General features: G+C 43.6%; 1 protein-coding gene across 1 annotated transcript in view; it reads right to left on the bottom strand.

Moving 5' to 3' along the window:
• MYO3A (myosin IIIA) overlaps window positions 1–17,629 on the bottom strand; it is a 312,359-nt gene that overhangs the window by 127,959 nt on the left and 166,771 nt on the right. Inside the window, exons 13-14 of the mRNA XM_082259576.1 lie at window positions 13,660–13,743; window positions 6,004–6,206 (exon numbers count right to left, since the gene is read on the bottom strand). Of these exons, the coding sequence (XP_082115702.1) occupies window positions 6,004–6,206; window positions 13,660–13,743 (287 nt within the window). The remainder of the gene's footprint in view (window positions 1–6,003; window positions 6,207–13,659; window positions 13,744–17,629) is intronic.

The following is a 17,629-nucleotide window of genomic DNA, read 5'->3' as shown; positions in this document are numbered from 1 at the left end:
GTTTGTACCCCTAAAAGGCTAGGAGTAGGGGGAGTATGGAACAGGCAGCACCCTCAAACCTTCAGAAGTATGAGATGAACTCCAACAACTTGGAAAGGTGGATCTCTCTCACACGTACCAACACAGACTATCCCCCAATTTAACTGATCCCCAGAGGTTTTTGATTAAATAGCGGAATAGAAAATATGATCCCAAAAAAGTGTATGTATATCACACGTACACAACCACACTAGGCCCCAATTACTATTGTTTGTACCCCTAAAAGGCTAGGAGTAGGGGGAGTATGGAACAGGCAGCACCCTCAAACCTTCAGAAGTATGAGATGAACCCCAACAACTTGGAAAGGTGGATCTCTCTCACACGTACCAACACAGACTATCCCCCAATTTAACTGATCCCCAGAGGTTTTTGATTAAATAGCGGAATAGAAAATATGATCCCAAAAAAGTGTATGTATATCACACGTACACAACCACACTAGGCCCCAATTACTATTGTTTGTACCCCTAAAAGGCTAGGAGTAGGGGGAGTATGGAACAGGCAGCACCCTCAAACCTTCAGAAGTATGAGATGAACCCCAACAACTTGGAAAGGTGGATCTCTCTCACACGTACCAACACAGACTATCCCCCAATTTAACTGATCCCCAAAGGTTTTTGATTAAATAGCGGAATAGAAAATATGATCCCAAAAAAGTGTATGTATATCACACGTACACAACCACACTAGGCCCCAATTACTATTGTTTGTACCCCTAAAAGGCTAGGAGTAGGGGGAGTATGGAACAGGCAGCACCCTCAAACCTTCAGAAGTATGAGATGAACCCCAACAACTTGGAAAGGTGGATCTCTCTCACACGTACCAACACAGACTATCCCCCAATTTAACTGATCCCCAGAGGTTTTTGATTAAATAGCGGAATAGAAAATATGATCCCAAAAAAGTGTATGTATATCACACGTACACAACCACACTAGGCCCCAATTACTATTGTTTGTACCCCTAAAAGGCTAGGAGTAGGGGGAGTATGGAACAGGCAGCACCCTCAAACCTTCAGAAGTATGAGATGAACCCCAACAACTTGGAAAGGTGGATCTCTCTCACACGTACCAACACAGACTATCCCCCAATTTAACTGATCCCCAGAGGTTTTTGATTAAATAGCGGAATAGAAAATATGATCCCAAAAAAGTGTATGTATATCACACGTACACAACCACACTAGGCCCCAATTACTATTGTTTGTACCCCTAAAAGGCTAGGAGTAGGGGGAGTATGGAACAGGCAGCACCCTCAAACCTTCAGAAGTATGAGATGAACCCCAACAACTTGGAAAGGTGGATCTCTCTCACACGTACCAACACAGACTATCCCCCAATTTAACTGATCCCCAAAGGTTTTTGATTAAATAGCGGAATAGAAAATATGATCCCAAAAAAGTGTATGTATATCACACGTACACAACCACACTAGGCCCCAATTACTATTGTTTGTACCCCTAAAAGGCTAGGAGTAGGGGGAGTATGGAACAGGCAGCACCCTCAAACCTTCAGAAGTATGAGATGAACCCCAACAACTTGGAAAGGTGGATCTCTCTCACACGTACCAACACAGACTATCCCCCAATTTAACTGATCCCCAGAGGTTTTTGATTAAATAGCGGAATAGAAAATATGATCCCAAAAAAGTGTATGTATATCACACGTACACAACCACACTAGGCCCCAATTACTATTGTTTGTACCCCTAAAAGGCTAGGAGTAGGGGGAGTATGGAACAGGCAGCACCCTCAAACCTTCAGAAGTATGAGATGAACCCCAACAACTTGGAAAGGTGGATCTCTCTCACACGTACCAACACAGACTATCCCCCAATTTAACTGATCCCCAGAGGTTTTTGATTAAATAGCGGAATAGAAAATATGATCCCAAAAAAGTGTATGTATATCACACGTACACAACCACACTAGGCCCCAATTACTATTGTTTGTACCCCTAAAAGGCTAGGAGTAGGGGGAGTATGGAACAGGCAGCACCCTCAAACCTTCAGAAGTATGAGATGAACCCCAACAACTTGGAAAGGTGGATCTCTCTCACACGTACCAACACAGACTATCCCCCAATTTAACTGATCCCCAGAGGTTTTTGATTAAATAGCGGAATAGAAAATATGATCCCAAAAAAGTGTATGTATATCACACGTACACAACCACACTAGGCCCCAATTACTATTGTTTGTACCCCTAAAAGGCTAGGAGTAGGGGGGAGTATGGAACAGGCAGCACCCTCAAACCTTCAGAAGTATGAGATGAACCCCAACAACTTGGAAAGGTGGATCTCTCTCACACGTACCAACACAGACTATCCCCCAATTTAACTGATCCCCAAAGGTTTTTGATTAAATAGCGGAATAGAAAATATGATCCCAAAAAAGTGTATGTATATCACACGTACACAACCACACTAGGCCCCAATTACTATTGTTTGTACCCCTAAAAGGCTAGATGAGGAGTAGGGGGAGTATGGAACAGGCAGCACCCTCAAACCTTCAGTATGAGATTGTGTTCACTGTACCCCACAAAGATTGAGTTCACTGCACCCCACAATGATTGTGTTCACTGCACCCCACAAAGATTGTGTTCACTGCACCTCACAAAGATTGTGTTCACTGTACCCCCCAAAGATTTTGTTCACTGCACCCCACAAAGATTCTGTTCACTGTACCCCACAAAGATTGTGTTCACTGCACCCCAAAAAGATTGTGTTCACTGCACCCCAAAAAGGATGTTGTTCACTGCACCCCAAAAAGGATGTTGTTCACTCCACCCCAAAAAGATTGTGTTCACTGCACCCCACAAAGATTGTGTTCACTGCACCCCAAAAAGATTGTGTTCACTGCACCCCAAAAATGATTTTGTTCACTGCACCCCAAAAAGGATTTTGTTCACTGCACCCCAAAAAGGATGTTGTTCACTCCACCCCAAAAAGATTGTGTTCACTGCACCCCAAAAAGATTGTGTTCACTGCACCCCACAAAGGATTTTGTTCACTGCACCCCAAAAAGATTGTGTTCACTGCACCCCAAAAAGGATGTTGTTCACTGCACCCCAAAAAGGATTTTGTTCACTGCACCCCAAAAAGATTGTGTTCACTGCACCCCACAAAGGATTTTGTTCACTGCACCCCACAAAGATTGTGTTCACTGCACACCAAAAAGGATTGTGTTCACTGCACCCCAAAAAGATTTTGTTCACTGCACCCCAAAAAGATTGTGTTCACTGCAGCCCAAAAAGATTGTGTTCACTGCAGCCCAAAAAGATTGTGTTCACTGCAGCCCAAAAAGATTGTGTTCACTGCAGCCCAAAAAGATTGTGTTCACTGCAGCTCACACACAGAAAAATGGATGTGGATCACTGACACCTGCCTATCTCCAATCCCACACCACACAGCAATATCGATTGTAGTTTGTAGAACACAGTTTCCCTAAAATTCAGCAGACTCTGTCCCTAACAGGATTGAGAAGAGATCGTAGATCAGGATTGAGTGCAGATTCACCCCACCCCCCACACAGCAATATCGATTGTAGTTTGTAGAACACAGTTTCCCTAAAATTCAGCAGACTCTGTCCCTAACAGGATTGAGAAGAGATCGTAGATCAGGATTGAGTGCAGATTCACCCCACCCCCCACACAGCAATATCGATTGTAGTTTGTAGAAGACACTGACCCTATATAATTCAGCAGACTCTATCCCTAAAATGCCTACAACTCGCCCTGCCTAAACACTCCGACCTGTCCCTCAATTCTATCCGGACACAAATGGTTTTTTCCTGCCTATCTTTCCCTAATCAGCAGCCAGCACGTTGATGTGTGCTCTCTGTCCCTGAATCTAAGCAGCATAATGACGCCGCTGCGGCTGCCTCGAACTTATAAAGACTTGGTCACATGCTTCAGACGGCCAATCACAGCTACTGAGACATTTGCAGGCATGGCTGGGATGGCTTAAGGCACACCAGTTAAACGATTGTTGATTGGCTGTTGAAAGCCCGCCATGAAAAGAGCGCCAAAGCATGCAAAACCCGGAAATAAAACGACCGAACACGGATTTTTACCCGAACATACAGTAAAGTGTCCGTGTCCGTGTTCGGGTACAAAAAATCCAATTATTCGGTACGAACACGAATAATACAGTCCGTGTTCGCTCAACACTAGTTAAGAGATGTAAAGCTTGACCTCCAGGCAAACCAATAAATATAAAGAAATATGAGAGCTGCTTTACCTGCAAATGGATTTGTATATCTTTCTATCCCTTTCTAAAATATACTCACTCATGCCTATCAGCAGAGAGCAATATTTTTCTAACACAGTTAAGGAGCACAGTCTGGTAACCTACCCATAACCAGCCTGTGATTGGAAGCTACAGCAAAGAATGAGTAAGCCCCTCTTTTTGATCTTTCCTCCTGTCAGGATGTTTCTTGCTACCTTGTATACATTGCAGCACACCTCAATGCCTCCTAATGCTACCCCTCTTTCATTCGGTTTAGGTTTTGCTGTACATAGGATGGCAATGGGGCTAATATCAAATCAAAATGAAAAATGTACACTAGCTGTTTTTAAAAATACATGTACTCGTTTTTAATGAACACATAACTGCATTTTTTGGTGTTTTTAAACCTGTTTTAAGGTTAGCTGTAATTTACAGTTATAGACTTTTACAACTTTTGGGGTTGAACACAACTATATTATATTCCTTCATGCAAATAAGTACATTTAGTTTATTCTGCCTGATGGACCTCAAGAACAAATGTGTATAACACCTAAGTCCCTCCATAAGGAGGAGAAAAATATGTCCCATCACAGCTCACCCGAAATCCCAACTTAATCCACCCTGACCACTCAAAAGAATGTTCCCTGAACCGAAATTCAACCAGTGTTTTTCATTGTTTTGGATAGAGTGGAGAATAATTAAAATGTTACCCATTTTCCTATTGTCTTAGCTGAGAATTATAATTTCCTCATGTTCTGTAACTGGTAAAGAAAGTAAAGGAAATCTCTGCTGCAGATACACAGACATGATAATAAAGTGGTTTTAAAGGCCCAAGGTTTTTTACCGTCTAGCATTATATGCATGAAGGTCAAAAACCTTCCATGTGCAGAAGCCCCCCCCCCCCCCCCAGCCTCCTTAGTCCTTACCCAAGCCCCATCTTTATCTAGCAATGTGCAAGAGAGCAGTGGCTCTCCTGTGTCATTTCCTCCTCATTGGCTGCTGTCAATCACAGCCAGTGAGCCAATGTGGAGAGAGTGGGAGCGGGGCCGATCGGCCCTCCATGTGTGAATGGACACACAGAGCAACAGCTTGGGGGCAAGCCCCCATAGCAAGCAATTAAGGAGGCTGGGGGGGGCTGCTTCACATGGTTTTTGACCTTCACGTATATAATGCTTGAAGGTCAAAAACCTTAGGCCTTTACAACCACTTTATTATCATGTCTGTGTACCTGCTGCAGAGATTCCCTTTACTTTCTTTACCTGTTACAGAATATGAGGAAATGAGAAGTCTCAGCCAAGACAATAGGAAAATGGGTAACATTTTAACTATTCTCCACTCTATTGAATTTTGGCTCAGGGAACATTCTTTTGAGTTTGAGTGGTCAGGGTGGAATAAGTTGTACAGTTGGGCTTTCGGGTGAGCTGTGATGGGACACTCGGCAGGAGGCGGGGGGGCATTAGTGCTGGTTGGGAACTCAAGAAGAGGAGGATCCGGGCTGCTCTGTTTGAAACCATTGCACAGAGCAGGTAAGTATGACATGTTTGTTATTTAAAAAAAATATGTGCCTTTATTATCACTTTAGGTCTAGACAAAGTTTCTAACTGTTCCCCACACTAAAATTAGAAGAAAAAATTGGAATTGTGAGAGAAACTCAGAAGCTGTTAATACGGTTTTTTATTTTTCCATGGTCAGCCACATGGTCTTGACTCAATTCCACAACATCGCGCACAGCACTTACATAGCTTGGTGGACAACCCTGGACTTCTCCAGCAGGTACTCTGAAATCTGTGCTGCTACCACTGTGCCATTCTTGGTAAATTTCATTTCTAAGTATTTCCCAAAGCGACTTGAATTCTCATTAATGATAGTGCAGGCATTTCCGAAGGCTTCCACCAGGTTATTCACCTGTAAGATCTTCTCCTGTAATGTCCTGTTGTTTGCCTAAAAATGAGAAACAACAGTAACTAACATGAAAACCAGTACATGGATTAAACTAGAATCACTTAGACCAAGCTTTGTTCATCAGCACATCCACGTTCTCTGGCTGGTTTTGCATATATTTTGCATATATTGTATTTGTTGGGACCCTGCAGTATACTGTTGTGTCTCTAAATAAATTGAATTTGTTTGTTGCTAGTCTGTAACCAGCCTGGGCTTTTGCTTACCTTTTTTCTTTGCTCTGCAGGTCTTCCTTAAAGTGGTTCTAAAGGCAGAAGTTTTTCTTATCTTAACGCATTCTAAAAACCTTCGGTGTGCAGCAGCCCCCCTAATACTTACCTGAGACCATCTCGATCCAGCGATGTTGCATGAGCGACTCGGCTGTCCGGGACTCTCCCTCCTGATTGGCTGAAACATTGGCTCCCACTGCTGTCAATCAAAGTTAGTGAGCCAATGAGGAGAAAGAGGGGGTGGGACGAGCCGCACAGCTTGGGTGCAGCTTGCTGGGAGGGCACTCGGCGGGAGGCAGGGCCGAGCCGCGACAGTGGGGGGACCCGAGAAGAGGAGGATTTGGGCTGCTCTGTGCAAAACCATTACACAAAGCAGGTAAGTATAACATGTTAATTATTTTTAAACAAATCACTTTAAGCTCAGTAAGCATGATCACTCTGGGGTTGATTTACTAAAGGCAAATAGACTGTGCACTTTGCAATGTGCAGTTGCACTCTGCAAATGCAGTTGCTCCAGAGCTTAGTAAATGAGGTAAATATTCATTTTGCAAAGAATACCCAATCACGTGCAAGGAAAATTTAAAAAAAAAAACAGCATTTTGGCTTGCACATGATTGGATGATGAAATTTAGCAGAGCTTCCCCTCATTTACTAAGCTCTAGAGTAACTGCACTTGCAGAGTGCAACTGCACTTTACAAAGTGCACAGTCTTTTTGCCTTTAGTAAATCAAACCCTCTGTATACTGGCGGGGAGTTGGGAAAGATCTCCCTCTTTTGGACTCTGCCATCAGAGAAGTGCTTATGCTCTTCTCTTTCACTGTGACGGCAGGGAAATCAATGTGTCGGGGTCATATATATGTAGACACACACACACATGCAGGTGTATTTGAGCTTTGGGGTGCACACCCTAATGCAATAGGCTGTGCACACCTATAGCCAAGGGACATCTCTTAAAGACGCTTTTACTACTTTAGAATACCTGTCCTATTTGTATGCTATTTTGGGGTATTCTGTGCCCCTAAACCCTCTCTCCTACAACTGAGTTCAGCAATAAAAGGTAACAAGATTAAAGTGGCTGACGTCCAACTAATATTTCACCCCACCATACACTACAGACTGGACCCTGGAATTGAAAACTATGCTAGCCTACCACACTAACTAGGCCACCATTTTGCACAACCCCAAGAGTAGGAATGGTGCATATACGCATATACGTATATTTCAGTTTTATGCACAGAGCCGTCTGAATCTTGGCTCTGTGCAGAACAGCCATTAATCTACTTTAATTGAATGTATACCTAATATATATGAAACACAGGGGCTGCCATTGCTGATTGCCTGGCTGTCCCAATGGCAGTCTGGCTTCAGTGCGTTGAGTCACTGAACAAGTTTTACAACAAAGCAGAAGTTATATACAAATACGTTTTACTCAATATGTGGATCAGGAGATCTTATGAAAAATTAACCTGTGATTACCATTTATTTTTTTTTACTGCAATTGGGCTTTCCTTTATATAACAAAAGAAATCAAGTATATACGTATATTCCTGAGATTACAGTGTGCAATATACACTATATTACCAAAAGTATTGGGACGCCTGCCTTCACAGGCAAATTAACTTTAACGGCATCCAAGTCTTAGGATTCAATCTTGAGTTTACCCACCCTTTGCAGCTATAACAGCTTCAACTCTTCTGGAAAGGCTGTTCACAAGGTTTAGGAGTGTGTCTATGGGAATGTTTGACTATTCTTCCAGAAGCGTATTTGTGAGGTGAGGCACTGATGTGGTCGAAAAAGGCCTGACTCGCAGTCTTTGCTCTAATTCATTCCAAAGGTGTTCTATCGGGTTGAGGCCAGAACTCTGTGCAGGCAACTCAAGTTCTTCCACTCCAAACTCGCTCATCTATGTCTTTATGGACCTTGCTTTGTGCACTGGTCCAAACCATTTGGTGGAGGAGGGATTATGCTGTGGGCTTAATTTTCAGGGGTTGGGCTTGGCCCCTTATTTCCAGTGAAGGGAACTCTTAAAGCATCAGCATACCAAGACATTTTGGACAATTTCATGCTCCCAACTTTGTGGGAACAGTTTGGGGAGGGCCCCTTCCTTTTCCAACATGACTGTGCACCGGTACACAAACAAGGTCTATAAAGAAATGGATAAACGACTTTGGGGTGGAGGAGCTTGACTGGCCAGCACAGAGTCCTGACCTCAACCCGATAGAACACCTTTGTGATGAATTAGAGTGGAGACTGAGAGCCTGGCCTTCTCATTCAACATCAGTGCCTGACCTCACAAATGCGCTTCTAGAAGAATGGTCAAACATTCCCATACACACTCCTAAACCTTGTGGACAGCCTTCCCAGAAGAGTTGAAGCTGTTATAACTGCAAAGGGTGGGCCAACTCAATATTGAACTTGATTTCCTTTAAATAAGGTTTTATAACAAGCAATTCACAAAGAAAAAAAAAACATCATCATCAGATGTAGAAATGCTTCCAAAGATTATGTAACAGAATTCCAATATTTAATTGTGTAAGACTTTTCAGTAAATATCATTGTTCTCCCTTAAAGATTACTGGAAAACAAATATAATTTCTATCACCTAAGTTAAATGGGCTGGTGTTTGCAGTGGGAATTCCCAGAGCATTACTGTGTAAATTTCAGACCTGAAAAGAAGCTTTGTTTGTGCCATAGTTTTTAGAAGCTTTGTATTAACTTCTCCAGTGGGAAACCCTATTTACACAATGGCTCACAGTATCCATGATAATTATAGACTTTCAATAATACAATATTGCCAGTTAATAATAAAAGCTTTTGCAATTATTAGGCCTCATTCACATTGACACTGAGGCCAGTAGACTGTAAATGGGCTGTGAGTTTATGAGGCTGCCTACAGGCCGCCCATGTCACTGTATAGGGACACGGTGGAAACACAGTGTGCACTAGGGGCTGTTCACCTGTATTTGCACACCTGTCAAATTAGGACAAGTGGCTGTGTCCGTGTAATCGCTGCTTCCCCTTAGGCCTAGTTCATACTATTGTAGCTCTGTGAGCCATGTTTGTGCGGGCATGGCAGCCCATTCATTTGAACCGCATTTCATGAAGGAAAAAGGTTCTTACACCATTTTAAAAATGCAGCAAAAGCACAGCACGTTTTTAAGAGTGTTTTGGCTGCGGGTGGTTGTGAGTGCAGGAACAGGTGTGATTCCTGCACCCACAACCACCAGCAGTAGTGTGAACCAGACCTTAGTGCCGGTTTCCACTAGTGCAACTTGCTGTGCGACTTGACACATGTCAAGTCGCACAGCAAGTCAAAAGCCACTGATTTCAATTCGGCCCGTTTCCACTGCCACGACTTCAGTTGCGGCGACTTCAAAAGTAGTTTGTGCACTACTTTTGAGCCGGCTTCAGTGAGACTTCCCTCTATAATGAGGGACGAGTCGCACTGAAAGCCACAGTTTAATTTCGCTACGAGGTCGCGCTAGAAGTAGCACGACTTCGTAGCTGCGGCAGTGGAAACGGAGCCTTACAGTTACGTGGGCTGCATTCATGCAGCACCTGGTGGCTCAGGCCACAAACACACAGCTCATTCATGCTCTGAGGGTCTAAGTGCCCCTGTGAGTGAGACCTCATGAAGCAAATGAAACACATTAGTAGGGATGCACCGATCCGATATTCGGATGAGATATCGGCGCCGATATGGCCATTTTAGATGGATCGGGGGATCGGTAACATTGACCGATCCACTGGCCGATTTGGTTTTTGCTTGGTAACGGCTCAGCCATCCCTTACTGGGTACAGTAGTAGTATGGGATGGGAGCCGCTACTTCCTGTTTAGGTCCGGCTCACAGGCGGAGTGATATCAGATGCACTCCGCCTGTGAATGGAGGAGCCGTACACATGAAGCAGTGGCTTTGCTCTGTGCTGCAGCCGCTTGCTTTGTGTGTAGCTCCGGATCGGTTCCGTATCAGTATCGGCTATTTCACAATGTAAGATATTGGTATCGGGTCCAAAAAAGTCGGAACGGTGCATCCCTACACATTAGTTGGTGGTCAGATGTAGAGCAGCCATTTGACTGCTAAATAATTTTTTTATGAAAAGATTGTTATGTTAGTATACAAAAAATTCCCCAACTGCAAGACTGATTATTGCATGGGGCTAAATGGTCCTGTTCACTTGTGGGAGGTGGCTAGCATCACAATGCATGACATTCTGATATTTGGATGTAATATTCAACGTGTGTCCATGAATAGATTCCCTATAGAATTATAGGCATGGGGAACCATAATATCCCCCCCCCCCCCATTCCCTCCCACAATTGTGGTTAGGGAAAGCATATTGGCCCTATGCCAGATATCCACTTTTAGAAAGTATTACAGATTTCAAGGACGTCTGTGGGGGGTGGGGTGACCAGGCAGCAAAGGAGCGTGGAAAAGCTAACAGCAGGCATGTTTTGATAACTATTGGCACACTGCTGACTTACTTTTGTAACCAGGGGCTCGGCCCCAGAGTTACTTTGAGATACTGTCTATTCCTAATGCAACAGAGGTCAGTCTGGAGAATAGATTAGGTAGTATTAGTAGAACAAGGGAGGTTATAAGTAAGAATGAGGTAGACTACAGGTAGCAAGACCATTTTAACACAATGGTAATGCAAGGCATATATCTTGTGGATGGGCTCTCACCTTATTATTTCATTCCTCTAAACCTTCATGTACACATAGCCTATTATAACTGCCGCTGTGCGAAAACGCAAAATGCAGTAAAATCACACCACCATTTTACCACAATTTTGTCGCGTTTTGCGGCCCGCGCTCAAAATGTTCCTATCCTGAATGCAATTCTTCCCGTTCCGAAGAGGGAGGTTGAACCTCCCCTAGCCGCAGCAGCTCCTAAACAATCCTAAAGCCTGTGTATACATTGAAAAATAAGCTTTTATGGAGTTGAGTTTAGGAGCTTTGGCAAAAAAAAAAAATGCCAAAAGCTCCTACAAGTTTAGGAGCTGTAGTGTACATAAAGCCTTAGCTGGATATTCTGCATCATATCCAACACAACAGTGGCCTACTATTCACTGAATTTGCAGTATGTGTCTCTAAATTGCAACCCTTTCTCCATCAAATAGACATATGAGATCTGGGAAGCCACTGGTGAAACTTCACTCTCCATTAATTTTTCAAATATTCATCATTTTATTTGCCATATTCTTTTCACATCATACACCCACATGCAGTACAGTATATCAGACCTAGAAGTCAATAGGGGGATTTAAATTAGCAAAATGCTACATCTAACTACAATTGCACAAAACTAATTACCAGCTGATATCACATTTGCCTCTACTCCACTACACCTGCTCCATATGGTCCATAGGTGGCCATAAATAACCCAATTTTCACAGCAGGTGTAAGAGATTTGACTGTTGCAGGTGATGGTCTGGTCTCACAGTGTTTTACAAGTGTAATAGTACTGACTGCTTCTGAGCATTGGAAGGTTACTGTACTACACACAGTAATTTGTCTGCATGATGTACAGTAAATCTCCATGGATGTGGCAATTGTTATCCACAGGGTAGAACACATGCTGTCCACATTCATAGGCTAGATTTACCTCCTGACTAATGTGGAAGAACATAATATGTTTTAGTGGGCCTGCAATATGAGTAAGGATGGGCATAAGCCTCATCATCAGTCCAACAATGTGTATGCCACCTCCTAGATTATCTCTTTTATTTACATCTGACAGCTTTATGGAGCTCCAGAAGGATAACTGTCCCAGCTGGGAGGATTGGGTTAACGTTTTTCCTGTTCTCCCAATCGTTTTAGTGGGTTTTCCTGTCTGAGTCTGGCCCACTTGCCCTGTGCGGTAAAAACTAGGACAGTGGTCCAATTCAAGAGAGTATCCCGAGGGGGCCCAGGGAGTCGTCCTTGGTCCCGCAAGAAAGACTGAGTGAGCATGGTTTAGCCTTGAGTGTGAGACCCACAGGGGATGTAATCATGTAGACGGAAGAGGAGGCTTGCAGGAGTAGGAGAATGTCATCTTCTATGGCCTGCAACACAGATTTTTAACTTAGGCTAGCCCTGAAGATGCCATCACTGGCTTCTGCCTCAAAAAGACTATGGACACTGGAATGCACTTTTGCAGGTATGCTGGGGCAGCACTCAAGCCTCTAATTACAGCTAGGGAATTAGGAAAGTATGATGTCTTGCCCATTGGACTGTAAAATGTCTACATTTACCTTTATTAAATAAAACATTTAAAACTTTGTCCTTGCCTGGCCTGAAGTTACTAAAGAGGTATATCATAAGTAACTCGCACACTTACTGTCAACCAGTGGGTCTTAACATATTGGGGTATGAAGACATCAGCAGAGAATGAAGTAACAAGAAGTCATAAGTAGTTGCCAAGAGGAATGGAAGAATAACAAGCAGCCTATTGGTAGTGTGTACAGCCTCTAGCAGCGAGGGAGATGTTGTCAGCATCCTTCTGCCATTGGTCTGTCTCCCAAAGCAATGGGAGCGGATTGCAGAGGTTTCCATCCTGTACAGAGGTACGGAAGGTTCAAAAGTTAAGTTGAGTGCACTTGTGGAGCCTGCACAGAGTGCATGGCGGGGCCCACTCTACTATGGGGAGTAATAGTGGAAAGACGCTGGACAGATGGATGTGGACATTGGCTCAGCGTGCCCCTCCAAATTGCATGTTGGGATTAGGGTGTACACTGACAGGGCAGCCTCGGCCTTGTCCCAGGGCATTGAGTGAGTTGACACAGAACAGAGGAACCCCATGTGTGTGTGTGTATAAATTGTCCTTGTAACCAAGTGCCTAACATAGCCCAGAAGAACCCACACAGGGCAGGACTTCCATCTGATCCAGCACTTGACACCTAACGAGTTAAGGGGAAAACATGGAAAATGTGGCAAAAAACCACACCACCGCCCCACCTGCCCACATGCATGCGACTTCACAGCTAAACGAACTATGACCAGAAGGTCGAATATTAAAGATCCAGAAATGTAGCAAAGCTATTTTCCCAGAGCTCCATAAAAGTGTCAGATGTAAATTAAAGAGATAAGTTCATGAGGTGGCATGCGACTCATTGGACTTAACTCATAGTATGCCTGCACATTTTAAAAAGGGGTGGAATTCCTGGAGTTCAGGTTAAAAAACAAACAAACAAACAAACAAACAAACAGATACAAACAGACAGAAAAAATGTAAAAAGTAATTTACCTTTCCAAGTACAGTGAGTTGCTGGACTAAGAGATGAGCTCCTTCTGTCTTTCCTGCCCCGCTTTCTCCAGAAATAACTATGCACTGTTATCAAAAGAACGATTGTAAGTGTATTTTTCTGTCATGGAATTCACAATGAAATACATAAATGTTAGAAATCTTCAACTGTTTGGTTCTCTGTATGTTAAATGAAAGAGCGTTTCTTAGGCTGAATAAAAGCACAAAAAAATTATGAAAAATATATATGTGTATGTGACTATCAATATTCAAGTTATGCTATACAGGTGCAAGTCATAAAATTACAATATCATCAAAAAGTAAATTTATTTCAGTATTTCAATTTAAAAAGTAAAACTCTTATATTTTATATAGCTGCGTAACACACAGAGTTACATATTTCAAGCACGTCTTTCTTTTATTTTGATGATTATGATGTAGCACCCTTCTAGGTAGGTGCTAGGAAAAATCATCTATTTGCTCCTTCTGCTTATCAGGGGAGCCTGATCTGTTAGTTTGCCTGTTACATGTTTCCAGGTGTGATTCACTGGGTCTAAAGGGAGTGTCCCCACTGTATCCAATAAGGGAGCTTGTTGGACAGTGGAGGAAACCTAGCCAGTGACACATCATGTTTTATGGCAGTCCCAGTGGGAGGGCATTCTTGCAGTGCATCCTGGAATTGACCATAAATACGAAGGGGACATGTGACAGGGCATCTTTGGCGGGAAGCAGAGTCCCAGGAGGAGGCAGACGGCTGGTCTCTCCTCCTGCAAGGTGTGAGGAAGGTGGCTTTAGGCGGTCGGCCTAGTGAACCAGGTGTGGAGCTGAGCTGCTGAGGATCCAGAGTGCTGACGGTGGAGCTGCTGGCAGAGTCTCTTGGGAAAAACAGTGTTCATGAGTACTGAGGGACCTGCCAAAGGGTCTGGCCCAGGAAGGGGGACCACTCCAGAGCAGTCAGGGGGATCAAGGAGCTAGCTCACACAGGAAGTGTAACAGTAAAGGGGGTGCCGTGTAGTTGACCCTGAAGAATTGGAACAAAGGGGGTGCCAGGAAGGGCCCTGAAGATTGTTCTGCAGTACAGTACAGTTTACCTCAGACAGTTAATTTCTTACTACGTCACTGCTACTGACAAGGTGAAGCAGTGGCCTAGCCACACTCAGCATTATTCAGTCGTTCCAGCTAATTGTGCATAGTTATATAAGTTGGAGTATCCCACTCATTCCCTTCTCCCATCCAAGTTCTCAATAAAAACAAAAAAAAAAAAAACATAGCTACTACACTGTTTCCTGACTGAGCCAAAAATCACTTGGAAAATGTTGAACTGTCATGCTGTTGCTAATGGTAACCAAGGGGAACCCGTAATCAGCAGCTCCCAAGGGAGTAGTGCTACAAAGGCTTACAGCTAGTGAAAATCCAAAATTCAGTATTTCAGAAAATTAGAATATTACATAAGGCCAATTAAAAAAAGGATTTTTAATACAGAAATGTTGGCTTACTGAAAATGATATGTCCCTGTATAGTATAGTATGCACTCAATACTTAGTCAGGGCACAGCCCTCTACCAGGAAATTCTAGAGCACTTAATGTTTCCCTCTGCTGACCAGCATTATGGAGATGCTGATTCCATTTTCCAGCAGGACATGGCACCTGCCCACACTGCCAAAAGTACCAATACCTGGTTCTCAACAAAAGTGGAGTTACTCTTCACATATGAAATGTTATAAGTATTTAACATGTACTGCTTACAGGCCCTCAGGGCAGTTCTCCATCACTCCATCTCCTGAGTAATTAATTACTATGCTGTGAATAGCCTATAATTTGATATCCTACAATTTGGTTCAATCCAATATACATACACAACTAAAAGAGATATGCGCACATTAGACATGCCACATCCCCATCTTCTGTTAGTTTATACAGAAATTATTGGATTTTTAGTTACATGGAGTCAGTGAGCAAACACACAATGTCAAGCATTTACTGGGTATTATACGATTCAGAAACAACCCCCACTTGCTAACAGTCACATTTACCAAACTTCCCTCATGCTTTGTTACTCTTTTAGAACTCTCACTCGATGCATGGTCCTTATAACTATGGGGGAACATATGGTTGGGGGAACATATAGCGTCTACAAATTATGGTATATATACTGAAATGTGTATTTATTTTTTTCATACTAGTAATGAGTGATCAGTGGGACTGTGATAGCGTGGCAGGCAATCTAACACTAACTGGGTGGGAACTGACTAACATGACCAGTGACACTAATACAGTGATAATACTATGCATTGTCACTGTACTAATGACTCTGGCTGGAAACGGGTTAACATCTCGGGGGAAATCAATGGGTTAAGTGTGTGCCTAACAAGTGTTAGCGTGTGTATTATGAGCTGCTTTTTACTAAAAATCTCTTTGTTCCTCCCATGCCCGTTTTGGGAGAAAAATCAGGCCCAGGCATTCCAGACCAAGCAGCCAAATCTTCCAGTGATCGGTGGGGGTGGCCAGCAACAAAACACCTATGGGGCTGGTCCCCCACAGTGCATTGCAAACTCCATCAACTGCCGCCCCCCCCAAAAGACCCCTATCCTCCTCTGACAGACCTCCCACCTACTGCCCTTCCCCTGTGCCAACTACTGCCCCCTTCCACCACTGACAGACCCCCTCCTCCAATCACCGCCCCCCACTCACAGACCTTCACCACCCAACTACCAACCCCACACTAACAGACCCCCAATCCCCCATTCCCTCAAATATTACCCCCTCCCAACACTGACAGGCCCCAAACCTCGTTGTTAATAATGATCCCTATCCCCATCGTTAATAATGATGACTCGTGACTGTGTCCCCGCTGACCATTTGGCATGTAAGCTGTTAACTGAGTTCAGTTACCTCTTAGGGTTGTTTTGCCTGGATCCGGCGCATGCACAGTTGCTGCAGAGGATACAGATCTTCATGCTACACTGGGAGGGATGACACGGGCAGGGCGGCACAGTGGTAGGTGAGCGATAGCATCTGTGTCAGACCCATGTGGACCGCAGATGCAGGCCGCGGATGCCTCCCACCTCCGGCCAACAGGTTGCCCCTGACAGGACATGCGGCCTGGCAGATGGTACTTTGTATGGTATGATGAACACTTGGGCCAAAACAAATGTAAAAAAATATATATAAAAGATGGGGGACTGCTGCTGTAGACAACCCACAGTGGTATAAGATGAGATAAATGTAATAAAAATGTATTTATTACCAACAGCGCATGTCTCCAGGAGTATGGGAATGATAGTAAGTGGGGAAATGTATGAGTAAGAAAAAAAAAAAATGTGATTACTGAGGCGTGATGCGCAGCAGTGAGCTATGCTATATCACATATCAACATACATCATAAAAAATACATCATATGGAGTGTATCCCCAAATAAATACAAGGTGCATATATAGTGCATGAGTTGAAAAATCAATATGTATCTGTGCAAGCTGTAAAGGCAACACTTCCTGTGCTCATAAAAAAATGCAGTGAATATAGTGCCCAGAAAATATAATATGAAGCATATAGATAAAATAAATAAATTAGATATAAAATGAATAGTGCTACGTGTCCATTTTTATGAATATGTCCAAAAAATTATCCAAAAATGTACTCTTGCTGTGATGGCGTTAAACCGCCAAGCGCCAAAGAGACTCCTCTTTATCAGGAATGGTGAATGGATCTTCCCAGATGCATATGCAGTGGTGGTGTCACCCTCCGTGCACGTGAGCAATGGGGTAAAAATTCACACTCACCGGACGTTGTTGACCCCCAATACCATATGCTAAGTGGGTCAATTAGGCTTATAGGTAGGTGGTCAGAAGGGGTCCCGTCCATCCGTGCCCAGGGGGGTCCTGGATCCTCCACTTTGTTTCTGTGAAGCTCTGAGGTCCCCTCTGCCCCCAGAGAGCAATACTCTCCGGGGGCAGAGAGCTGGCCTTCACCCATC

Source organism: Pelophylax lessonae (assembly GCF_965119305.1).
Source record: "Pelophylax lessonae genome assembly, chromosome: 5".
In the NCBI taxonomy this organism is placed as follows: Eukaryota; Metazoa; Chordata; class Amphibia; order Anura; family Ranidae; genus Pelophylax; species Pelophylax lessonae.
The sequence above is the reverse complement of the archived record's forward strand: the minus strand, read 5'-3'. Positions and strand labels throughout refer to the sequence as shown.